The following is a 27,395-nucleotide window of genomic DNA, read 5'->3' as shown; positions in this document are numbered from 1 at the left end:
ATGTTACCGCTATATGTACTGTAGTTTATCCAAGCGCGTTTTCATTGCCAGAAGCCTTAAAACGGTGCAGCTCGTTTCGGCGGCATCTTGGGGCTTTAACCTTTAAACTGCCACATACTTGGGGGTTAATGCATCCCTGGACGCCAAATACTTTTTTGCTGCACTTTAAGTAAATGTCACAATTAACAAAGATGAGGTGAAATTTTAATGGAACACTTTTTTTCATGCAAAGAGCATCACAATTACTGCAACACTGATCATTTTACACACTGCTAATGAACTGTAAAAACTATTTAAAAAAACTACTGGAACAATATATACAAAGTGCAACTGACGCCATGGATGAAACTCAGTAAATCACTGAGCCAACTGTGCTTGAACTGGCTGCACGCAAGCACACAGAGGTAAGCGCTGATGCTGGCAGGCTATAGTGCAGCAGCTCAATCACAGGGACAGTTAGGCTGCAGTACTGCAGGGTGTCACGCTTGGAGAAACACAGGAGATTGTAGAGACAGGAACTTTATTCAAACACTTAAAACAAACATGTCTTCTTTCAGAAGTAAAACGAGCTCAGTATGCAGTTAGTTATCGATTAAAGAATAGACAAATATCATAGGGGAGTACAACCCCCAACAGGAGCAGAGAATGTCTGGGGGAGGAGAGAGAAACAAAGTAAACGGAAAACACTCGGCTGGAGATGTATCACAGTCGATCAGCAGCAAGGAGAAATGAATAACGCTGTAGTGGTCCGGTGCCGCTAAGATTCACACCGTCAAAGACGGTGATTTATTTATTTTTATGGTGGAGATTCCAGGGACGCACCCAGCCTTGACCCGACCCGCGTGCACTCACAAACAGAGACAAAAACAAAGCAAACTGGTAATCAAACAGCAAATAAAGAATGTAATGAAAACAAATGAAATAAGAAAACAACGATACCACCCCTGTTCCCCTTACGGCGATTACACATTAAATACAATAAAGCACAAACAAAAAACCCACAGTAAATCATGAAAAAGTTCATGAAAAACATCAACGGATGAAATGTAATGATGAAAATAGATAGTCCAGAGATCTGCACGTTGAATGGAAATGTAAAGATAGTCCTACCGGTTGTTCCTGAAATGGTGAAGACGGGTGGATGGGTTCAGGAGTGCTCCTTTCTTTGCAGGATGGCCATGAATCCACTTTCAGTCCTCATGTATACAGGCAGGCAGCAGACAATCCAGACGTACGAAATGATCCAGGACAAAATTAATAAGTACAGGTAACTCAACAGAAAGCAGGCAGACAGGAACTTGAAACACAAATTACAAAAACCTTTTTTTTTTGCTTTTGGTCACCAGCCCCCTTTTTAAAAGCCACGCTGACATCCTTTGACATCAACAGCCCCAGCACCCTCAGTAGAAGACCAATCAGATCCATCTGCAGGGACTGCTGGGAGTTGCAGTTTCAAATTCTATTGGCTACTTTCACCATCCCAAGTCGTGGTTGTCTATACAGTTGCTTCCTGTTTTCTCTACAGTACAGTATTGCCACGATAAAAGCCATAAAAATTGCAGAGGTTATTTGAGGTTTCCGCTAACAATTATTAGTTAGGTTCTAAGGGAAAATCTGCGAATGACTGAGGCCGCAAACTGAACCGTGACTTCGCGGGGGTCTACTGTAATCTATTTTTTTCTTGCAAGCATTGTCATTAATTTGAGTCATTGAGTTGCAAATTTTCAATGAGAAGTTTAGTGCAACAGCAGTTGTATATCAGTTGCTTAAATGATATCTTGTGTTCTGAAAGTAAAGGTTTAATTCAATGAAGTGACTGTATGTCTTAACATGTGTATATGTTGTTAGCAAAACAGTAAACGAATACGCTTGTTTTTCACCTTGAAATGAAACTATTTACTTCAATGAAAATCACCAGTAACAAAGTCAAATAAATTTAAAGACTAATGAAACTGAATAATAGAAAGCTTTCAGATTGTAAGAGCCATTTGCTAGTTATTTAAGTTATATTAAATGATTGTCTATACATATACTATATTAGTGCATAGTCTATGGGAGGTTCTTACAACCCCCATAAGTTGAGTTGAATTGGTATATTCTATTTCTAGCCTCTTTGACTATACATTGTACTCAGTGACCTGCCTTTCCATGTCTAAGGCATTGAGGGCACATGGTTTTAAACCATGCCTTACGTGACAAGTAATATGAAAAACAACGTGCTCTATTGAATGTGCAGCGCCATACGTGTAAAGCATACTGAAGAAGTAGTAAACCATCTTTGCGTATAGAAACAACTGAAGTTTGACAAGAAAAGCTAAGTTTAGTGAACATACATTTTTTTTTCTATCTTTTTGCCTTTTATTCTACATGTGTAACAACTTTGTTCTTTATTCTAGTGTAGACTATTTGCTTTGAATTTTCACTAAATCTTTTAAAACAAACTTTTGGACTGATAGATTTCTTTCAGCATGCATTTTTCCCGTGCTTCATCCTGCCTTACAGCTACACTAAAATTAAGTTGTATAATCCGATTATAAATTACAATTAATAATTTCAAATTGATTTGTATTTTGAAATTTTGTTTTGTGGAGGAGTTATATCATGGTTTTCAAAACCTTCACTCTTATATTTCAAAACCTTCAATCTTATATTTAAAGTTTTTTTAATGTTACTCAAACTTCTATTTCATGGTTGTCAACATGTAGTAAACACTGGGGGGACATAAAGACAGGCTAAAACATAAAAGACTGATTTAATTCATAGTATAAGCATCTGTCAAATGCTCTTACCTTAAAGCTTGTGTTAAAATTCAGAAAATATTGTCCTCATCCATCTATCACATCGATCTTCATAGTTGGCTTTAATTGGAAATACTCTGTTGTATTTTGATTGGATGGTAGCGTTGCATTTTTTGCATATGTTATTGAGTACACGGCAAACAACGTGGGTCATCATTGGTGAATGTTTCAAGGTAATCTTCATATGTTGACTTCATTGAATTTTGTGATTATGTTAGGCCAGTCACTTTGTTAGGGAAATGCATAAAACCTGTATATGTTTATGTTTATAGGTAGTCTTGGTACAAGTATAATTTGACTAACATCATCACTATGACTGTCTCTATCTAGTATAGCTCAGTTTCTACATGATCTTTCAAGAGAATCTTGCAGACTAGATGTTGACATAGGTGATTGAATCTCCACCTTCATGTTCTTACATTGCCAAACCACTGTTTCCCATCAAACCTCTTCACATTTCTTCCCCACCAGTGCCGGTTCCTTTCTAATATCCACCTAATATCCACCTTGCACTTCAGTGCAGTGAAGATAACACCCTCTTCTCAGACTCTTGATTAAATAGATAGATAGACAGATACTTTATTAATCCCAAGGGGAAATTCACATACTCCAGCAGCAGCATACTGATAAAGAGCAATATTAAATTAAAGAGTGATAACAATGCAGGTATACAGACAGACAATAACTTTGTATAATTTTAACGTTTACCCCCCCGGGTGGAATTGAAGAGTCGCATAGTGTGGGGGAGGAACAATCTCCTTAGTCTGTCAGTGGAGCAGGACATTGACAGCAGTCTTTCGCTGAAGCTGCTGCTCTGTCTGGAGATGATACTGTTTAGTGGATGCAGTGGATTCTCCATTATTGACAGGAGCCTGCTCAGTGCCCGTCGCTCTGCCACAGATGTCAAACTGTCCAGCTCCGTGCCTACAATAGAGCCTGCCTTCCTCCTGTTTGTCCAGGCGTGAGGCATCCCTCTTCTTTATGCTGCTTCCCCAGCACACCACTGCGTAGAAGAGGGCGCTCGCCACAACTGTGTGATAGAACATCTGCAGCATCTTATTGCAGATGTTGAAGGACGCGAGCCTTCTAAGAAAGTATAGTCGGCTCTGTCCTTTCTTACACAGAGCATCAGTATTGGCAGTCCAGTCCAATTTATCATCCAGCTGCACTCCCAGGTATTTATAGGTTTGCACCCTCTGCACACAGTCACCTCTTATGATCACAGGGTCCATGAGGGGCCTGGTCCTCCTAAAATCCACCACCAGCTCCTTGGTTTTGCTGGTGTTCAGTTGTAGGTGGTTTGAGTCGCACCATTTAACAAAGTCCTTGATTAAGTTCCTATACTCCTCTTCCTGCCCATTTCTGATGCAGCCCACAATAGCAGAGTTGTCCGCGAACTTTTGCCTATGGCAGGACTCCAAGTTGTATTGGAAGTCCGATGTATATATCCGAGACGCACATACTGAGGTCTGTCTGTAAGATAGTCCACAATCCATGCCACCAGGTATGAATCTACTTCCATCTCTGTCAGCTTGTCCCTAAGGAGCATAGGTTGGATGGTGTTGAAGGTGCTAGAGAAGTCTAGAAACATAATTCTTACAGCACCACTGCCTCTGTCCAAGTGGGAGAGGGATCGGTGTAGCATGTAGATGATGGCATCCTCCGCTCCCACCTTCTCCTGGTATGCGAACTGCAGGGGGTCGAGGTCGTGGCGGACCTGTGGCCTTAGGTGGTGAAGCAGCAGCCGCTCCATGGTCTTCATCACATGTGACGTCAGAGCGACAGGCCGGAAGTCGTTCAGCTCACTAGGACGTGATATCTTTGATATATTTTTATAATAATAAAATTATTATATTTTATAATTATAAAATTATAAAATAATTTTATTTAAATTCAGCACTGTGGAATTATTTGGCCTTATATGTGTGTTTGTGTCCTTGTGTTTAATAAGTTGCATATACTGTAAAAGGCAGGGGTCGACAACCTATGGCACACGTGCCAAGCGCGTTACGCAGAACGATTTTCAGTGTCACTCTGATTGAATTAAAATATAGTAAAAATTATATTTTAATTACAGCTCATGCGTTCACATCCTCACCTACATTTTGATATGTAACTCACGTGTAAATGGAAACCATGTGATCAGTGCAGACTGTGTTACGTTAAAACAAACCAATTGTTTTAAGTACTATAACTAGCTGTTCCCTGCAGCCTCGCCTGAGTAGAAGTGAAACAGGACAGTGGGGAGGGCCCTTCCCGGCTGCCTACTCCTGACGTGACACATCCTCCTCCTCTTGGCCTGCAGCCTCTGTCTTGGATTAGAGCGAATATATCGCACCTGCAAGCAGACTATGATTCTTAGCGCAATGAGAAAAATCGCAAAATCAACCGGAATGTTCAAGCAAATTATAGAAAAAATTTGCTTGATCTAAATTCATTAAGTAGGTCTCTCGTTCACTAGCTAAGCAGATAAAACATATGCCCGAGGCTGGTGCGTGAGTGAAGAGGACCCCCCCCAAGTCTGCTGCATGTGTCTTGGATTTGCGCAAATAAATCAGTACCGCAAGAGAACTATGAGACTTCGGGTACTGAGAGAAGTCGCAAAATCAACTGAAATGTTCAAGCAAATTATAGAAAAAAAAAACCGATTTAAATCCATTAAGTAGTTCTCTCGTGAAAAGCGGACAGACATACAGAAAGACAGACAAACATGTTGGATTTTATATATAGAAAGATATACTGCCCTAAAATGACTCATAAAAGACCAAAACTTAATGTTCGCTCTTTTCAAGACTATTAAATGAGTGAATATGGATTTGTACAACAAAAGGATTGTGCTGTGTGTGCATAATGCTGTGAAAGTGTCGTGTGTCGTACATCAAGTGTACAAAGACATTATCAAACTAAACATCAGTCCACGTTTAAAAACTCTGATGAGAAAAGTAAAGCTCTAAAAAGAGCTGTTTCTGGCTTTAAGAAACAAACTACTTTATTTTAGTCAAATAATTGGAACCAAAAATAAATCCACCGATTTTGGTTATACAATTGCTTCACATTAATTGATTAATAGGTCTAATTAATAATAAAGATTGATGAATCATATTAGACTTCTTGATAATTTTTTCTTATTCAACCTATGCATTTTGTATTGAAAAAACTTGTAATTTACAATTTGTAATACAATTTTTAATAAATGTGTTGAAAATTAAAATTTGACAGAACATTCTTTTTACATATGATCAAATGTATTTTAAAATATTGAATGACCAATAATATAAGATCTGGTTATTATGTGATTCAATATTATAACCGGACCAATATTGATACTATATATAACAAAATTGGTAGAATGATGTTGGCATGTGGATTAACATTGTAAAATAGGTTCAGCACGTCACCGCTGAAAGGTTGCTGACTCCTGCTGTAAGGGTGGAAAGGTTCTAGTAGATTCTCATGTAATAACACTTCTCAGAGGGGGTCTTAAACTTGAACCACTGTTTGTCATTTGGATATCAGGGCAAAATTTTAGCTGGTTCACAAAATTCAGTAAGCTCTTCACAGAGATGACTGGTGTATAGCAGTAGGATAGCAGGGTTGAGATGCCTGATTGGAAGCAAACCTTTAAATCAGGATGGTTCAAAAAAGAGGACGCAGACTTTCCTAGGAAACAAATCAGAGTCCAAGGCAAGCATTGATGATGAAGGATGTAGTGGAGAGTGCAGATACCATGCTGCTTAACACTAGAGTCCCTGAAGCCAACGAAAAAAGTCATAATCCTAGGCCACCATAAATTCCTTCGCACCTCTCCATCAGTGCCTATCTTTTCCAAATCTGTCAAGCAGCACAGGCCACAAGCAGCCTGCTATCCCATCCCAAGTCTGTTTATCTGGGTGTGAGGTGCCTTGAATTGTAGAGGGTAAATAATACTAGCCAACCCGTGGCGTAGCATCCATCCATCCATCCATATTCCAACCCGCTGAATCCGAACACAGGGTCACGGGGGTCTGCTGGAGCCAATCCCAGCCAACACAGGGCACAAGGCAGGAACCAATCCCGGGCAGGGTGCCAACCCACCGCAGGACACACACAAACACACCCACACACCAAGCACACACTAGGGCCAATTTAGAATTGCCAATCCACCTAACCTGCATGTCTTTGGACTGTAGGAGGAAACCGGAGCACCCGGAGGAAACCCACGCAGACACGGGGAGAACATGCAAACTCCACGCAGGGAGGACCCGGGAAGTGAACCCGGGTCCCCAGATCTCCCAGCTGCGAGGCAGCAGCGCTACCCACTGCGCCACCGTGCCCGTGGCGTAGCATACGCCTCATAATTATGTATTGATGGGTGAACACTTCCTGAACGACACAGTTGTCCAAATGGGGTGGGTTTGAGGATATGACTGTGAGTGAATGAAAAGATAGACCTCTGGGGAGAGCAACATGCAATTGTCCGTGACTGAACTGAAAGCGGGATCGTCTGTGACGATGGAGGCCACGCTGGTGAAAGTTACTTCGTCGGTAGGGATAAGTGTCAGTACTTGTTCATTAAGGTGTAGCGAGTCTTCGTTGTTGACGCTTAACTGCCTTCTCTGCCTTGTGGCGCAGTGGTAGTGCTGCTGGTTTGCAGTAAGGAGACTGTGGAAGATTGTGGGTTCGCTTCCCTGTTCCTCCCTGTGTGGATAGCGCTTTGAATACTGAGAACACCGCTATATCAATGTAATGAAGTATTATTATTCTTATGCGTCCAGCCCTCTCTCTCTCTCTCTCTCTCTCTCTCTCTCTCTCTCTCGCTCTCTCGCTCGCCTGTATGTGTGTGTGTGTCGCTCTCTCTCTTTCTCCCTGGCTCGCTCGCTGCACGTGTTCCTGCAGGCATACGCCACATAAGTATTTATTGATGGCTGAACACTTCCGGAAAGACACAGTTGTCTAAAAGGGGTGGGTTTGAGGATACAACAGTAAGTGAATGAAAAGATGGGACTCTGGAGAGAGCAACATACAATTATTGTCCGTGACTGAAAACTGGTTTTGGCAGATACATGCATATTGTTTTGAAAGTTTGGCCCTGTGCCTTATTAATTGTCATCGCAAAGGCCAATCTAACAGGAAATTGTCTTCGTGTAAAAGTAAAAGGCAAATTATCCGCAACAAACAAACTGTTTTGCACGCTGCATGCCAACCCACGGCGTAGCATATGCCGCATAATCACACCGCTTTTTTAATGTTTTTTAAGCAGAGGGACAAAATTGAACATTTGCAAAATCCATAATTTAATAAACCACCAAGAAAAGTAATATTGCAACAATGCACGCTACGAACCAACATACAATCATCATTCAGTGCATACTGCCTGCTCATGTGCCCGCCCCAACTCCTCACCTGAGTTGCTGTCGTCTGTGCACCTCTGAGCCACGTTGTCCTTTCATTGTTCTTTGCGGTTCCGGCTGCTTTTCTATATATAATCCACCAAGTCACCCGACCATGGTAGTAGCGGGTGGGGGTGCATACACAGGGCAGGGACGTAATCAGAGCGAGCGTATGACCCGCACTTACTGGGTATTCCTCGTTCGTGGGGAACAGTTGCAAGCCCCGGTCCCCATTATGAATGGGGTTCAATGGCTTACCCACGCCTGTCGGCGCCGGGTAGACACACGTTGATCCATTCAGTGTAGCGCACGTGCAGTACCAGACATCCATGGGCATCACATACCTGTTAATGCTCAATCTCACGTGGCTAAAAGCCACTTGTCCCTCTAAGAAGTTGAATGCCGACTGCTTGGCGATCATGTAACTATTTAGCAGTAGGGAGTCTTACTCGTTTTCGGAATTAACCAGACTAATCGCTCCACCAACTAAGTACGGCCTTGCAACACCATGCACAGAATCGAGAAAGAGCTATCAATCTGTCAATCCTCTCCGTGTCCAGGCAGGGTGAGGTTTCCCGTGTTGAGTCAAATTAAGCAAAATTTGTGTATGGTGAGTTGTTGCGTCCGGGCACATGAGCAGGCACTGTGAATGCCTTGAGAGCGTGGGTGGACGCGTGCCGGGGAATAATGAGTATCTATATATCTTCTTAGATATAGACAGCGTCTGATAGTTGTGATGGTTTTACACTCCAGTACATTGCGGTGAACGCTGCTAACAGTCAGGCGGGCAGGCATTCTCGTCCCATGCTCTTAGAGTTGGTGGGCGTGTCTCTCTATCGGTTTGAGTTGTTGGGTGGTGCTCTGTCATTTGTATCCCATGGTTGGACGACTTGGTGGATTATATATGGAAATGCAGCCGAAACTGAAAAGAATAATGAAAAGTCAATGTGGCTCAGTGGTGCATGTGTACTGTAGCAGAGACTAAAGCAAGTTGGTGAGTTGTTGCGTCTGGGCACATGAGCAGGCACTGTGAATGCCTTGAGAGCGTGGGTAGACGCATGCTCGAGTTGGTGGGCTGGGCTTTGTGAGTTGACTGACATGGCTATTTTTTGCGTATCCCATGGTTGTCTTCCGGCGGTGTGAATGCCTCGAGAGACAGGGCATCCTTGTTTGGTGAGTTGTTGCAGTGTATGAGTTAAAAGCTGTGATGGTTTTACATGCTGGTAACTGTCAGGCGGGCAGGCAGGCGTTCTCGTCCCATGGTCTTAGAGTTGGTGGGCGTGGCTCTGTGAGTTGTCGGCGTATCCCATCGTCTTAGCGTTGGCGGGCTAAGAGTGGTTTATTTATCGTGCGTATCCCATGTTTTACACTCTGCATACAGCGATTCACATCCGCGATAAACATCCCTCTTCTTAGATGGTCCTGCCGCGTCCACCCTCATTCTCGAAGCATACACACCGCCTGGTCATGCACCCGCTCGCAAGAGCAACTCACAGAGACCCGCCCACCAACTCTAAGACCATGGCGTGTAAAACAGTTTGCGATGGTGGATGCGGTCGTGCATCGTAACCGAAAAGAATAATGAAAAGTCAATGTGACTGTAGCAGAGAGAAACGCGAATGACGCCGTGTTTTGTGAGTTGCTGTGTCCAAGTTGGTGGGCGTGGCTCCGTCCTGCGTACACCATGGGTGTCTTACTCGCTGGCGACTTAGTGAATTATATATATAGATATTGTCATTTGGAATACAGTAATCCCTCCTCCATCGCGGGGGTTGCGTTCCAGAGCCACCCGCGAAATAAGAAAATCCGCGAAGTAGAAACCATATGTTTATATGGTTATTTTTATATTGTCATGCTTGGGTCACAGATTTGCGCAGAAACACAGGAGGTTGTAGAGAGACAAGAACGTTATTCAAACACTGCAAACAAACATTTGTCTCTTTTTCAAAAGTTTAAACTGTGCTCCATGACAAGACAGAGATGACACTTCTGTCTCACAATTAAAAGAATGCAAACATATCTTCCTCTTCAAAGGAGTGCGCGTCAGGAGCAGTGACTGTCAGAAAGATAGAGAAAAGCAAACAAATCAATAGGGCTGTTTGGCTTTTAAGTATGCAAAGCACCGCGGCACAAAGCTGTTGAAGGCGGCAGCTCACACCCCCTCCGTCAGGAGCAGAGAAAGAGAGAGAGAGATAGAGAGAGACAGAGTTTGTTTTTCAATCAAAAATCAATACGTGCCCTTCGAGCTTTTAAGTAATACGAAGCACCGCGCAGCATGTCGCTTCAGGAAGCAGCTGCACAGAAGTTAGCAACATGAAGATAATCTTTCAGCATTTTTAGACGAGCGTCCGTATCGACTAGGTGTGCAAACAGCCCCCCTGCTCAATCCCCCTACGTCAGGATCAGAGAAAGTCAGCGCAAGAGAGAGAGAGAAAAGTAAGTTGGGTAGCTTCTCAGCCATCTGCCAATAGCGTCCCTTGTATGAAATCAACTGGGCAAACCAACTGAGGAAGCATGTACCAGAAATTAAAAGACCCATTGTCCGCAGAAATCCGCGAACCAGCAAAAAATCCGTGATATATATTTCAATATGCTTACATATAAAATCCGCGATGGAGTGAAGCCGCGAAAGGCGAAGCGCGATATAGCGAGGGATTACTGTACATGCATTTCTTGTGTGTTCCATGTCTACAACAATCTATGTAAATATAGGATGACAGGAAATGTGAAGCAGGAAATGTTGAATACATAACTAAAAGAGAAACGTCTTTCATGCTTTAGTAATATTTAACAAAATGTTGATAGTGTATAATGTGTGAAGACCAAAGTCCAAATATCAATTAAACACATTCACAAAAGGTATAACAAAACAAGTGTGCTTATATTCAAGAATATAACCGAAGAAAAAGAAATTGGTTTAGAGTACAAAGCAGATATGCCGCTTGGCGGCTGCAGTAAAGAAAAACTGTCCAATGTTTGTGTGAAATTTACCCTTAATTTCCATCTGTGTCTCATTTTAAATAACAGTCTCTATCCACTATACTAATTCCCCTTATTGTTTTAAACACCTCAATCATGTCTCATCTTCGTCTTCTTTTTGCTTAAACTGAAAAGGCTCAGCTGTTAATCTGTCCTTGTAATTCATCCCTTGTAACCATGGAATCAGCCTAGTCGCTCTTCCCTAGACTTTTTGTAGCACTGCGGTGTGCTTTTTGTTCCCTGAAGACCAATACTGTACACAGCACTCCAGATGAAGCCTCACCAGTATGTTATAAAGCTTGAGCATACCCTCCTTTGATTTGTACTCTACACATCTTGCTATATGACATTGTAGCGGGGCTACATAGTAATAGTGTTTTCAATGTTTGTGCTGAGTGCATTTTGTTTCCATCGTCCCGTTTGCTGTTTATAGTGTGTGCATCAGTGAATGTTGTCCCCGTAAATACAGAGGGTCCGGATGATGGAGAGAGACCGCAGCCCCAAGATGGAAAGCACCTGTTCACAATCAATTACATCCGGCTCTTTACTATTTAAACAATCAGGAGGGAAAAGAGAAGGAGGAAGGAGAAAGACGGAGATTTCATTTTACAACAACGAACCACCATTACTTGCTGTTTTTCACATTGTGCTTTTGTATCCAGTTTGTTTTTCATTCCGCCGGCTTTTCTTCAGTTCAATCATCGCCCGAGACCCCGGGGTTGGTCTTCGTTATCTACCACACGCCAAGGATATACGGTGAGGTTGTTCCATTTTTCCAGGAGATTCAAACATATCCATTATTTGTTGACCAGTCATCCGTATTCAGGACAGTAATATACCCGGACTCAAGTTCACGATCATTGTCATTTCCGTATTCATTCATTGTTAATTGTACTGTGTGTGTTATACAACATTACAAGGTCAAGGGAGGGTTTGTTATTGTATATATGGTGTTTTCACGTTGCTGCTTTGGTGGAGGGATATACATATATGTATTTTTTTCATGGGGAATGTGCAGTATTGTTTTGTTGTTGTGTTCCATTTAATATATGTATTCACTTATTTGACATACCTGCTTTTGCGTGCTTGTGTAAACCGTCGATTTAGGGGAAAATATTATTTGTTAGCGGTACGGCTTGGTATATGTAGATTCATCTCAGGAATTTATCCAGGCCACAGGTCTTGGTAGTGTAGCTGTTTTAACGATATGTTTAGATTGTTGTAGACACGTAACACACATGAAATGCATGTGTTCCAAATAACCATATAGTATTTATAAAAGGTGTTATTTTGCTTGACTTCTCACTCTATACAACTCTAAGCAACTGACACGCAGGTAAACAGACTTGAGCTGAGAAAACTGTGTGGCGGTGGGGGATATGATAGTAGGCTGCTTGCTGCTTATCAACACATTTACAGGACAAAAGACGCTGATGAAGAGGTGCGAAGCGATTTAAGGTGGGACGGATCTATGAGTTTTTTCGTAGGCTCTGGTAATTCTAGTTTTAATGGCTTCTGAACACTGTCTGGCAGTTAATAGTGTTGAGTCCACTACGACTCTTAAATCTTTCTTATGAGGTGTACTTATGATTTTCAGACCTCCCATTGTGTATTTAAAACTAACATTTTTACTTCCTGACTGGGTTATCCCATGTCAAATCAACCAATGGGTCATGCACTTCGGACTCAGCAAATTCTGGAAAAACTACTAGGTGTACCTGTGTTAGTCAGGAAACACTCTGTAATTTTTTTTGATGTAAGATTAGAACTTTCCAAGATACAGGCAGTTTACTGAGGGGAGGGGTGTGGTGTCAATTTAATCTGGCCTAATTTTCTCATCATATTTCACAAGTTAATAGCACAAGAACTAAATCATTGAGCTGGCTCAGATTTTGCAGGCTGGTACACTAGTTATAATATGTGACGAAATTAAAACATTTGGTACAGATGACCCTACATGGTCAAAGCAGCCTCTTGAAATTGACCAAAATTTAATTTGAGTTTTTGGCTTAGCTATGTTTAGGCATCAGAAACACATATTTGTAACCAACATAGACTTTTGTTGGTTTTTTTCCTTATTCAGATAACTATATAGGCTTTACGAAAAAGAAATGAATGGGAATGTAACTGTATCAGGGTTTGAACAGCAGACCACTCAAATCCAAAAAATCATCTTGGATTTTGTTTTCAGAGCACCCTAACATCATTTGGGAATGTGCAAATAATTGTTTAAATATATTTCAGTTATTCTACATTGTGCCTTCTTTCTCAAAACACAAATCTTACTTTTCTTATCCAAATCTTTCATGTTTATTTTCCATCCTAAACCTAGGATGAATGCACAATGTGTTAATAATGGTAATCATTCAGTTTTCAATCAGTAAGTTACCAAAATTTTCAAACTTTTTTCCATATCAAATAACAGTGTCCTATCTCATATTGCTGAATAGAAAATGTGATTCTCCATTGCCAAAAGAGTAACTGGGCATTTGACAATTCCACTGTTACATCCCTATGAGAGTGGTGGTAAGGCTATCCTCCTGGCATTACAAGCAATCTTTGCTTCCATTTGGGAGAATGATTGGAAAACTGGACTCTTCGTCCCTACCTGGAAAGGGAAGGGTGATTGCCTGGATTGTGGAAACTACAGGGGGATAACACTGCTCTCAGTGCCGGATTAGGTCCTTGCTAGGGTTGTCCTCCACAGATTCTGTGATCACTTGCTCAATTACCAGAGACTGTCTGGTTTTACATCTGAGAAGTCTACCATCAACTGCATCCTGGCAATGAGGGTTCTCATGGAGCGCAAATGCAAATATCGGCAGAGTTTCTTTGCAGCCTTTGTCGAATTTCATAGGGCGTTCGACTCGGTAGATCAAGCTGCTCTATGGGACATCCTGAGAGTTTGTGGGATCCCCTCAAGGTTACTGAATTATCATGGTGACTGTGAGTGCTGTGCAGAGTAGAGGCAGAACCTCTGAGTTTTTCCCAGTTGATTCTGGGGTTCTTCAAGGGGTGTGTTCTTGCTCCTACTGTGTTCAGTGCTTGCATGGAGTGGGTGTTGGGCAAGGTCATGGGGTCCAGCGGCTGTGGGGCATCTGTTAGTGAAAAAAGATTCACTGATGTTGACTTTGCCTATGATGCTGTGATCTTCGCAGATTCAATGGAGGCTTTGGTCAGTGCTCTCAGTAGATTGAGCGAGGAGTCTGAGTGTCTGTCTGGGCATGCGAGTGTCCTGGATAAAAACCAAGATCCAGGCCTTTAATGACCTCTTAGGCACAGCCATCAGCAGTATGTCTGTCTGCAGAAAGAGTGTCGACCTTGCTGAGAGGTTTACTTACCTCAACAGTGACATTCAGTGTGTGGTGTTCCCGATATCTATGCGAAAGGACGAAGGTCCAAGTCTTTAGAGTCCTGGTGCTTCCTGTCTTGCTATATGGTTGCGACACATGGACGCAATCCAGTGACCTGGGACAAAGACTGGACTCCTTTGGTACTGTGTCTCTTCGGAGAATCCTTGGGTACCGATGGTTCTGAATGAGGTACATTACTTGCATTGTGAGGGAGTGTCAGTTACAGCACTATAGCCATGTGGCGCGATTCCCCAAGGGTTATCCGGCTCGTAGAATCCTCATTGTTGAGGACACGAGTGGCTGGACCAGGCCAAGAGGGTGCCCATGTAACACCTGGAGGCAGCAGATAGTGGGTCATTTCCGGAGGGTGGGACTGGACCGTGTGTCTGCCTGGGGGGTTGCCAACCAGGATCTCGATCTATTTCGTCATGTGGTGGGTGCTGCAACGTGCTGTACATGTGCATGCTCCCCAACCTGACCTGACACAGAAGATGGCAAACTCAAAGTCAGTTGGGTGTCTGGTAAACAGTCAATTAAATGTCCAAATGTTCATCACTGAAGCAGCAGCTGAGATCTTGCCCTCTCACGATCACACTCTTAATGAATCAGATGCATCTCTCACATTAGACCAGTGACCTGTTGGAGGCTGTGTTGGGTGCATGTATGATGAAAGATGTTGGATTGTTGTGGTTCGTGACAAGAGTGAAGCAGAATCGGACTTTCTGATGTGTTTCATGCATCCAAACTATCCTGCACAGTCTTTCCATTGGCCACCTAGAGATGATATTTGTTGGGTGTCATTGCACTGCTTAGTGCACCTACAACGGTCATTGGGACTCAGTACCATCTTTATCTCAAAGACAAAGACGCACTACACTGTGCACTTCGATGGAAACAGAAATTAAATGCGTCACATTCCTGCTGCTGCAATACCAAGATGTTAACTTTTCATTATAACTGGTGTTGTATTTAATGATAAATCAAGCAGCTGTTGCTCATGTGTTGTGTGTAATGCGCATTTGGTGATTTACTTTTTCCCATTGATCCTATGCCCAAGTTAGTGATGAAGAACTTGATGATAATCATTACTGACAAATGGTGAATTTAACCCATGTTTTGAATGGAAAATAAAAATGAAAGATTCACATAAGAAAAGTAAGACTTGTTTTTTGAGAAAGAAGGGACCATGTAGGATACAGGACAAATTATTTTAAAAATGTCTGGACATTCCCACAGTGCATGAAGCTGGTATAAAAATAAGACCCACTATGATTGATTCATATTTGAGAGATCTGCTGGTCAAACCCAGATGCAGTTTCTTGTTTTTTTATAACCTTTTGAAAAGCCCTGAGTAGGTATCTAAACATGGAAAAAATTTTCAACAGGCTGTATCTGTTAGAAGTATGCTTTCTGATATCCTAAACATGACAAAGCAAAAGGCACATTTTTCCATTTTTGAGGGTCTGTTGTTACAAAGTGGTGTCATCCTGATCAAACATTTTGATTTTGGTATGTACTATACCTATAAAAGTACCAGCATGCAGAATTTGAGCCTGCTAGGTGGTTTAATTCTTGAGATATCGTCTTGTGATATTGAAAAAATAAAGCTGTGTCAAATTTGACACTTCACACAAAATTGGCTGTATTTTAGAAAGCATCGATCCTACTTGTAATACTTTCCATTTACTTACATTAAATTTAATCAGCCACAAATCTGCCCAAGCTTATATGCTGTCCAAGTTCCTCTGTAGTGCTTCAGCGAGTTCTAGATTGTCTTGCCAATCCACCAGCTTGTTACTTGTAATTCCTGTCCAAAGGTCATGTTAGTAAAAATGACCTTCTTCTCTTGAACCCATGCTGACTGTTCAGTAAAACTCCTGTTCTTGCCATGTGTTTGCTCAATGTTATCCTTAATAGTTCCTTCTGGGATCCACACCTGGAGTGCTTCTGGGTGCCCATGTAGCACTTCCACCACACCAGGAAGTGCTGCCGAATGATCATCAGGGAGCACCTGGACCGCTCCCAGGTGCACCCAGATCCTCTCCTGGCTGCACTTCAAATTTCCAACTCACTCTGTACCTCCTTCGTATTATTTAACCGATGGAAGGTTATCTATTTCCTCACATGTGAAAACCTCATAAAAATGCGAGTTTAGAGCATCTGCTATTTCACTGTCTATTACTGTTAATTCTTCTTTACCATTCCTGATGCTGTTCACCTCCTGCTTGACTGTTCTTTTACTACTAAAATGCTGAAAGAATCTCTATGGGTCATCTTTTACATATTCCCCTCAAACTGCCTTTTAGCGTTCCTAAGATCTGCTTGATGTTTGCCCCATGTTCTCATGCACTGTGTGATTCACATTGGAGTTCTTGATCTTATAAACCTTATACAGTGGCCTTTTTTCATTTGTGGTTTCTTTTTCACGACTTTATTAACTCACTGAACAGTTTTGTTTTTTGTTTAATTTCCTAATAATTCCAAATTTAGGGATGTACCTGTCTTTTTATATGTAAAATGTTTTTAAACCTGTTCCACTGTGCTTCAACTTTCCTCGCATTTAAAAGCTTACCATATATACTTGCGTATAAGTCGGGCCTTGAAATCCAAAAAACCGATCATAAAATCAGACCCCGACTTGCCTGTTCAAAAATGCGACACGTAATTTTTTTTTTTTTTTTTTTTACATCTTCTTGCTTCTTCCAATCTCGCACCAGTTTCTCAGGCACATCAAATTTTGTTGCAGCAGCGCAGTTACCAATTTCTTTTGCCACTTCAACGACTTTTAATTTAAACTCGGCTTCATATTTTCTTTTGATCCAACACTCCATTGTAAATAAGGAATGCTCTTAACGATAAAGGTGTATGAGGGTGTGAGATACAAAAAATACAAAACAGTGCAAACATCGCTTCAGTATAGTTCAAGTATTGTTGTGTGGTCACGTAGGCACAATACATGGAAAATAAAGGCAGTGTGCTCCGTGGTTACTCTCTCAGGTGGGTGATAGCATAGCATAATCTCTTGGACCAATAGCGTGAGTTTTCCACATTCGACTTAAACGATCGACATTATAAAATACCGGAAATTATACTAATTATACCAAAATTCTATATCAAGGTATTTTTCAAAATTATACAGTTTCACGGTATTCAACGGTATTTTTTTTCTCATGCATGAGTGGATGTTAACCACATTTTCCACTGCAATTACTGCAGTAGACTGGTTAAGAATAACCTGTTCCACTGTCATGAAAATTGTACATTATGCAAAAAGACATTTTAATGTGCACACAAGTATTAATACAGGTTTGCATGGCCCCATAAAGTTTTCAAGGGGGTGGCACTAATGAAGAGAAGGAATCACATTGCATGACAGATGCAGTCAAAATATAGAACCTTTTTATTGAACAAATTTTGCAAACAACTTGAAACGATGATTTTGACAACATATTTTCAACCATCCAAACAGGCATTTAGACTTAATAAAATATCCAGAAGTGCTTGTCAAAAGTTATATTGCACTGAACATGTCTTAGAAAAGGAATAAATGGTAAATATTTTTTGTAAACCAACTACACTTTCTGTTAATGTTAATAATCTCTGTCCACTGACACGTTAAAGTGACTTTTTAAACAACTTTACCATCATTAAACTGCATAATATTTAAACTAATAAATAATAACAATAAAGTAAATAATAGTGCAACTTCCAGTAATACAGTAATCCCTCCTCCATCGTGGGGGTTGCGTTCCAGACCCCCCCGCAAAAGGTGAAAATCCGCGAAGTAGAAACCATATGTTTATATGGTTATTTTTATATTGTCATGCTTGGGTCACAGATTTGCACAGAAACACAGGAGGTTGTAGTGAGGCAGGAGCTTTATTCAAACACTGCAAACAAACATTTGTCTCTTTTTCAAAAGTTTAAACTGTGCTCCATGACAAGACAGAGATGACAGTTCCGTCTCACAATTAAAAGAATGCAAACATATCTTCCTCTTCAAAGGAGTGCGTGTCAGGAGCAGATAATGTCAGAGAGATAGAGAAAAGCAAACAAATCAATAGGGCTGTTTGGCTTTTAAGTATGCGAAGCACCGCGTGGCACAAAGCTGTTGAAGGCGGCAGCTCACACCCCCTCCGTCAGGAGCAGAGAAAGAGAGAGAGAGAGAGAGAAAAACAAACAACCAAAAATCAATACGTGCCCTTCATGCTTTTAAGTATGCGAAGCACCGTGCAGCATGTCGCTTCACGAAGCCGCTGCACAGAAGGGAGCAAAGTGAAGATAATCTTTCAGCATTTTTTGACGAGCGTCCGTATCGTCTAGGTGTGTGAACAGCCCCCCTGCTCAATCCCCCTACGTCAGGATCAGAGAAAGTCAGCGCAAGAGACAGAGAGAGAAAAGTACATTGGGTAGCTTCTCAGCCATCTGCCAATAGCGTCCCTTGTATGAAATCAACTGGGCAAACCAACTGAGGAAGCATGTACCAGAAATTAAAAAACCCATTGTCCGCAGAATTCCGCGAACCAGCAAAAAATCCGCAATATATATTTAAATATGCTTACATATAAAATCCGCGATAGAGTGAAGCCGCGAAGCGCGATATAGCGAGGGATTACTGTAATACTATTACTTCAAGACTTCAATCCCAGGTGCATTACATAGTATTCACCAAATAAAAATTAAATAAAACAAGTACAACTTGGTGATGACATCTTTACCACCTGAACCATCATTAAGGCAAACTTCATTAATATGGACCTTGCTTCATGCTAAGCTATATGCATAAATAATAAAAGTGCAACTTGCATTTATAATGCTATTTGTGGTATAGCCCTACAAAAGTGTATTAGAGCCACGGTGAAGAAAAAAAACTACAGACACAGTGAAGAAAAAGTATTCATTGCTGCCTTCCTTGAATTATATTTTAATTTGATTTGATCATATTTCACTAGAACTCTGCAAATAAATCAGTCATCGTTTCTGTTATGGATGAAAGATGTTAAGCACCTATTATCTTTGAGTATTTAGTTAGTTTCTGCATGGTCCCCCCATTTTAGGGCACCATAATGTTTGGGATATAGCAATGATAAGTACCGTATATACTCACATATAAGTCAGGTCTTGAAACCCGAAAAAATTGATCATAAAATCAGACCTCGACTTATACGCCCATTCAAAAATGTGACACTTACATTTTTTTATTTTTTTGCCTCCTCCAATCTCGCATCAGTCTCTCAGACGCATCAAATTTTGTTGCAGCAGCGCAGTTACTAATTTCTTTCGCTACTTCAACGATGTTTAATTTAAAACCAGCTTCATATTTTTTTCTGATCCAACACTCCATCATAGATAAGAGATGCTATTACAATAAAGGTGTATGAGGGTGTGAGATACAAAAAACACAAAACAGTGCAAACGTCACTTCGGAATAGTTCTGTTATTACCGTGTGGTCATGTAGGCACAATACATAGAAAAAAAATGGCAGTGTGCTCCGTGGTTACTCTCTCATGTGGGCGTTAGCATATCATAATCTCTTGGACCAATAGTGTGAGTTTTCCGCATTCGACTTATGCGAACGACATTATAAAATACCAGAAATTATATGGTAAAATCAAGTCCCGAATTATCAGCGGGAGAATTTATCCGCTAATATATACAGTATATTAAAGCAATTGTATTTAGTACTTTGTTGTATATCCCTTGCATGCAATAACTGCTTGCAGTCTGTGATTCATAGACAGCACCAGGTGTTCAGTATCATCTCTGTAATGTAGCCATCTTCAGCTCCTGTTTGTTTCAAAGGCTTTACCCTCTTACATTTTCCCTTCAGCATTTGGAAGGTATGCTCACTTGGATTTAAATCGGATGACTAGCTTGGCCATTCAAAATTTTTCCAATTTTAGTATTGAAAAACTCCTGTGTTGCCTTAGCAGTATGTTTGGGATCATTATATTGTTATACAATGTAGCGACATCAAAGGAGTTTGAAGGTAATTCCTAGAACTTGAGCAGATGTTTCTATACACCTCAGAATTCATTGTGCAAATGCCGTCTGTAGTTCCATCATCAATGAAGATAAATGTGCCAGTACCTATGGCAGCCATGCATGCCCAAACCATAACACTTATACCACCATGTTTAATACATGAGGTGGTATGTTTTGGATCTTGGGTGGTTCCTTTTCATCTCTACACTTTGCCCTTGCCATCACTTTCATACATGCTAATCTTCATCTTGTCTGTCCACAGGTCTTGTCCTCCTGTTGAACAATGGCAACTGCAGACTCCAAAGGAAGTCTGCATGTAGGTATCTTATGCCTGCACTAATGAAGCAAGGAAACACACCCAAGTAATCACAAACACCTGTGACGCCAGTTGTCCCAAACATTATAGTGCCCCGAAATGTGTGGGGTGGGCATGTATAAAAAGTGTTGTAACTTCTGCATGGTGTGACCGAAATGTATGCAAATGACCTTAAATGAAAGTCTACAATGTGTACTTGAATCATGTCTGTGTTGTTTGATATGTAATTTTAAACTGTGGCACATGGTGAGTGTTTGTTACTACTCACAGTAGTTGTTCAGAATGGAAACGCAGTGTATTGCAGCCATGAAATAATATAATAACATCATCAAGTTAGTGTGAATGAAAAATCTTTTAAATTTCACAGGCTCCAACATATGTTTTTCTCCTCATAGATGTTAGAAAGCCAGTGTGCTTGTCAGGTTGATGCCCTTATTGGTGACAATGGAAACAGTATTACATTTTTTTTTTGTAAAAATATTTGCACATAATCCATAGCATTTTAAATGCACATATTCAAATAATGTATTTTAAATACAATAGGCCTAGTGAAAACAAACTGTAAACAGAAAGCTCATAATGAAATGTTTCCAGTCTTACTGAGAACTGTTTTTTAACATTGTGACCTCCATTGGGCACTGTAGCTCCCCATCACCGGACACCAACAGATGCTAGGCACAAGTGCAGTGCAAATAAAGCTTTTATTCATGGGGAATGCTTCCAGCAGATGTTTCCACCACTAAAGCACAGTACAACCAAGCCCAGTCAAAGTCCTCAGTAGTAGCACAACACTCTGCCCTCTCTCGGTCACAGCCTCCTCCACTCCTCCCCGCAATCTTCGTCCTCTTCTCCCTGATTCTGGCTCCCGAATGATCTCGGTCACAGCCTTCTCCACTCCTCCCCGCAATCTTCGTCCTCTTCTTCCTGATTCTGGCTCCTGAATGATCTCGGTCACAGCCTCCTCCACTCCTCCCCGCATCTTCGTCCTCTTCTTCCTGATTCTGGCTCCCGAATGAAGGAAGGTGGCTTCTTTTAAGCAATCCCTGGAAGTACTTCTTGTATCCCGAAAGCTTGGCCCAGGAGCACTTCCAAGTAAGGCTGGAGCCCCAGTAAGTAGTCCCCAGTCCCCGTGACACCCACAGAACTCCAATTCCCATGAAGCCCTGTGGGAAACTGTGGTTTTGCCACAACCCAGGGGAACTGCCATCTAGTGCTCCGAGGGAGATAATGTCCTGCACACATTTTCTCCCCCAGTCCTTCCATCAGAGATGTGTCCCAGCTAGGCAAGGGCCACAGGCATCCACCATATTATCAAAGAGGATGACTTGGGCTGTGCAAGTTTGATTTCAGTTTTTATCAGTCCATTTAAAAAGTGAATAATAAATGGTAATTTAAAGTATTGTGTAATTGAACCTTAGTAATTAATATTACGGTTGAATGGTACAACCTGTGTAGACAGTATACTGTTAGAAATACTTGCCATAATGTGCATGTTGCTTAACCATTTATACTGGTAGAGAATTTTTTAATTTTTACATGTTGTATATAAAGCTCCCAGAGTTGTTACTATACGAGGATTTCAAAATTTGGAAATTTTATTGTTCACCTGTCATATTTTAAAATTCTTCCATTTTTTATCTACAGTTATGTAACAATGAAGTGTTCATCTTGCTCATATATGGAAATCTTATAGGTTCAGAATTATTAATCTTTTGTGATTCAGGTATCCATGTATGACACATTTCCAGTCAGTAAGGCCAATCTAAGCAATCATGTGTCCTCTTAGCTCTTCCATGAAAGCAGAAGCACTGACCAATTCCAAACACAAATATATGAAGAAATGGTGGAAAAGCTGTGTTAGAAAGTTGGGAATAAATAGCAAAATTGTTGAAGAGAAGGATGTTTGGAAATGCAATAGTTCAAATTAAAAGCTGGAACTAGAGCAGAAGACCATTATCTGCATATTATGTTGGGTGAAGATTTTAGTTAGAAGTGGTATTGCACCTGAATACAAATATTTATGTAGGTATATGTTCTGAGGGAAATGCTGACATCATGGGGATTAAAAGGAGAGCAACCTTTTCCCTCAGGCTTCATATTGTTTTTGGTAAATTTAAATTATGATCCCTCATTATATAAGAAGATGTTTGAAGCTTGTAGTTACGACTCCTGTCGCACCCTATGCTACTGTGTTTGATCTTACTCAGGAAAAGATCCCAGTCGACTTTCTGAGACTAAGGTCATAAAGCTTATGAAACTGTTCCTGGACAAAGGCAGAACCGTAACAACAGCTGCGTGGAGCTTCTACCTGCAGCTGAAGTCACTTCAGTGCACATGAGCATGCCCGTGTCGATCAAACAAAGGAAGCTCTGCAGTTTACTTGTGACTTTAAGCTGTAGGAAGATACGTAAATAACTCAAGGTAAATACCATTCGATCAGTCTTTTATATAAGTAACATATACATGGTTTTCATTAAAGACCATCACAAAACATAATCACAAAAAGGACTTTGCACAATACCTTGGCAAGCTCTGTAAGCCGTGTTGTTTCGCTGAAGGACAGTTGTGGGGCAGACTGACTGGCAGGATGACGCCGGACCTGTTGCTACATCCAGACGATGCCATCTTTTGCCATTATGCCTGGTACAGCTGCATTGTTCTTATATGTGAGTGGACATTTTTTTAGGGGAGGGCTTCTGTCCTCTTTCTCTGATGTAGAACCCTCATCCTCATCTGAGTTTGAAAACAGCAGTGGCAGATCGGGGCGAGCTTGAACGTGACTGAGAGAATAAAACCGAATTAAAAAAAAAAAAAAAAAAAACAAGTACCATAAATTTACACCAGCTATTACAGACTCAAATTAAATGTATGTTTTTATTCTATAATAGTAAGAATAAGAGCAGCTCACTACTCAAAATGGAGGCACCCAGTATTGAACCACGAACATCTTGATTACGAGTCAGCAGTTCTTACCGCTGCACCACCAAAGTGGTTGTATTAAGTGCGTGTCCATGTCGCACCCTAACGTGAGTTCTATTTCTGTAGTTATATTCTTGAATAGAAGCGCACTTGTTTTGTTATACTTGTACCTTTTGTGAAAGTGTTTATTTGATATTTGGACTTCAGGCTTCACATATTGTACACTTCATGTCTACATTATGTCAAGTATTACTAAAACATGAAGAACGTTTCATTTTAACCATTTGTGTAGATAGATTGTTGTAGACACGGAGCACACATGAAATGCATGTATTCCAAATAACTATATATTATTTACCCTATACAACTCCTGGCAACTCACACGCAGGTAAACAGACTTGAGCTGAGAGAACTTTGTACCCTTTCTGTATTGGTGGGGGATGGGATAGTAGGCTGCTTGTGTTGATCGATACATTTATAACACAAAAGACGCTGATGGAGAGGTGCGAACAGATTTAAGGTGGGCCAGGATTATGAGTTTTTTTGTAAGATTTGGTAATTCTAGTGTTAAATGGGACACTATTTTATTAGATAATCTCTGAGAAACTCTTATTATGTTGTGTATTTTTATACAGTATTATTGTCATTCTGTTTTGTTGTATTACTTACTCCTGTATATGTGTTTGTACTGTAATGCTTTACCTTTCTTCATTTACCTTCTTGCTTAATTTTCTAGATTTGAGTTTTGCTATACCATCCCTAAATGCCAAATAATATTATTAGGTGGTGTGGGAGAATAAAAATCAAATATTGTTTTGTGTTGGATTGCTTATTTATATTACTGTTGTGGATTTTACAGTCTATTTTCATTTTCATTATGCCCTATAAACTGCATTGTTTATGATTGTTTTAGATATTTAAAAAAATACTAAATAGCCAACTTCAAAAAAGAAATCGTGCACACCTGTGGTAGATAATACAGATGGGAAGATTAAATTGATATAAAATCCTCACAAAATATTTTGAGTGGAAAAATGAAGAGCCAAATATTTTTGCAATGCTTGTACATATGCACAAGTAATTCCAGTAGTGTCTCAGCAGAAACAAGATTTTTGTCAAAGATAATTTGTCTTTGACATTCAATAGAGTGCTCACTAGCAAAATGGAACCATTTTATAGAGAAGAGTATTGCTTTTACCTTACAGAAAGACTTAGAACTAAATAAACATCTTTTAACCCCCTCCATTCTCTGTAATAGGCCATTTTAGGCCAAAAACTATTATTGATATTTATTGTGATGGTAAACTTAACTCATTGTATGTATTTAAATGCATTTATTTAAAATAATTATTACTAAAAAAAAATTTTGTATTCTGATGTGTATGAACATTTCCAAATGTATATATCCATCAACAATGTTATATGACCGATAGTTTTTAAAAAGTAGTTGTAATTATTAGAGCTGTGCAAGAAATTAAAGTCAAAAACAAAATATAGCCTTATAGAATGAGCATAATAAAACTTTCAGCATTAGTGCTACCCACTGAATTCCTGTTCCATCCTGTTTCCATTCAACTGAAGGAATGAGGATGGATGCATTACTGGAACAATAGGTGGCAATGTAATTTTATACATTTTTGTCATGTCTGCATAGTTCTTTCTTCTCCAATTAAATTGTCAATGTGATACGTGCTAAATTAATTTGGTAATTCTAAATTTGCCCAATATGGTAAAGATCTGTGTGCAAGTGTACTCTGAAGTGGACCAGTGTCACATCAAGGTTTAGTTTCTTGTCTTATTCAAGACACTTTGAGTAGCTTAAGAAACTGGGTTGATAGAAGTATGAACTATCTGCTTATTCATTTAAAAGATTTGCCTTTACACTTGTGCTGTACTAGTACAATATGTCAACAACTATAGACTGAAATTTGTGTAGCTTTCCCTTTTGCAAGGTAAGCACTAACTTGAGTATCTGTTTGCTTTATAGGCAATTTACAAGATGGTTTCATCAGTTATGAAAATGCCTGAGGATGAGTCTACTCCCGAGAAAAGAACAGAGAAAATATTTAGACAAATGGATACCAACCGTGATGGTACAATCCCAACATCATTTTTTAACTATACATTTGTTTCTAATTTATCTTTATGATCTATGACAATACAACAAATTAATTACATTGTAAAAGGTATTTCACCTCATTATCATAAAATAAACACTTGTCTAAATCTAAAGAATGATGGCTAGAAGACAAAGAGGGCATTATTTTTAGTTTAACATTAATATTTTTCAATTCAACTATTCTGCTAAAGGGTTTTGGTTTTTTGTGTGTAAAAGTCTCTTCTGTTTGTAAAGAGTCAAAAAATCAGTAAAATAATCTTTTACTTTATTTAGTGAGCCCACGTTTTCTGTTGCAGAAGGTCTGTCATTAATAGTCAATGTAGAACCAGAGTGATTATATATTTTCTCTTCCAGTTTTATAATTAGAAACCATAACACAGTGTTAGTGAAACTCGTTATTTAATTGTGTTGCTTGCTAGTGCACTTATTCTGTCATATCAGAAATTTGTTGTATTGTAGCTTTTCATTTTTGAACATCATCAAAATGTTTCAATATGGAATATAATCAATTGGGAATTACTTAATAGACTTTCACGTTTTTGTCTTATTTCCTTCAAAATATTTTATTGAAATTGACCCAGATTCACAAGCACATCTACAAATGAAATCGAGCTTAAAGGTTTGCTGTTGATTTTTTTATCAAACCACAGTGAACTAAGGCTTTTTAGAATCTTTAATTAAAGAGTCAAAGCTTTCTATTACAGCATAGACAGTTATTCATACATTCACCTTAGATATATGGTAAATTCTGACTGTACTTTTGTACTCATATAATGATGTTGTGAAATGAATCACTGAAAAACAAACTTTTTGTGTCGAGTCCATGAGGCCATTCAGACTTTTACTAATCAAGAACAATTTTGTCAAGATTTTGTCATTTAGCCCAACAAAGCTAGTGTTTATATTCACCAAATTGTTTCCAAAATAACATTAAGATGACTTTTGAATGTTCCAGAAGTATTACAAAGACTTAGATTTCTATTCCATGTGTCTATATTCTGCTTGTGAACAGATACATGCCAACATTTGTCATCTCTTAAGATGTTTAAATCACTCATCTTTGTGTTCTTTTTGAAAAACTTAGTTTAAAGTAACCACTAGGATCCCCCATAGTAATTCATTTCGTAATTTTGAACAATTCAATCATGTCACCACATAATCTCTATTTGCTTTAACTTTAAATGTTCAACTGATTTAATCTTTGCTTGTGGCTGTCTTGGCATCAGCCTAGTCACCCTTCTCTGAAAATTTTCTAGAACTTCTGTGTCTTTTTTCTAATATATACACCAAAGTTATACATTGTGTTTCAGATGTTATATAGCTTAAGTGTATTCTCCCTTGATTTGCTGTACACATGTTGGGCTCTATTATAGTCATGACTGAACATGCATTATTTCTCAGTTTAAGAACATTTCCCATGGCTGGGTTGTTTATCCCCTGAATCTTTGTATTCTTGGTGTGGGTTGCTCTACTTTCATTTTGTGGCTACATTAAGTATTTAGATTCAGCTTTCAGCTAATGGTTTGTTATTTATTATTTGTATCGTGATGCCACCT

The 27,395-nt window shown here is 39.8% G+C and overlaps 1 protein-coding gene across 2 annotated transcripts in view; it reads left to right on the top strand.

Moving 5' to 3' along the window:
• LOC114663729 (neurocalcin-delta) overlaps window positions 1-27,395 on the top strand; it is a 140,197-nt gene that overhangs the window by 51,635 nt on the left and 61,167 nt on the right. For both annotated transcript variants that reach the window (XR_007936555.1, XM_028817650.2), the window contains exon 3: window positions 25,708-25,813. Coding sequence is in view for 1 of the 2 variants with exons in the window: in XM_028817650.2 (XP_028673483.1) it covers window positions 25,708-25,813 (106 nt within the window). In the remaining variant the exon portion in view is untranslated. The remainder of the gene's footprint in view (window positions 1-25,707; window positions 25,814-27,395) is intronic.

This window comes from Erpetoichthys calabaricus, chromosome 13 (genome assembly GCF_900747795.2).
Source record: "Erpetoichthys calabaricus chromosome 13, fErpCal1.3, whole genome shotgun sequence".
NCBI classification, from domain to species: Eukaryota; Metazoa; Chordata; class Cladistia; order Polypteriformes; family Polypteridae; genus Erpetoichthys; species Erpetoichthys calabaricus.
The sequence above is the reverse complement of the archived record's forward strand: the minus strand, read 5'-3'. Positions and strand labels throughout refer to the sequence as shown.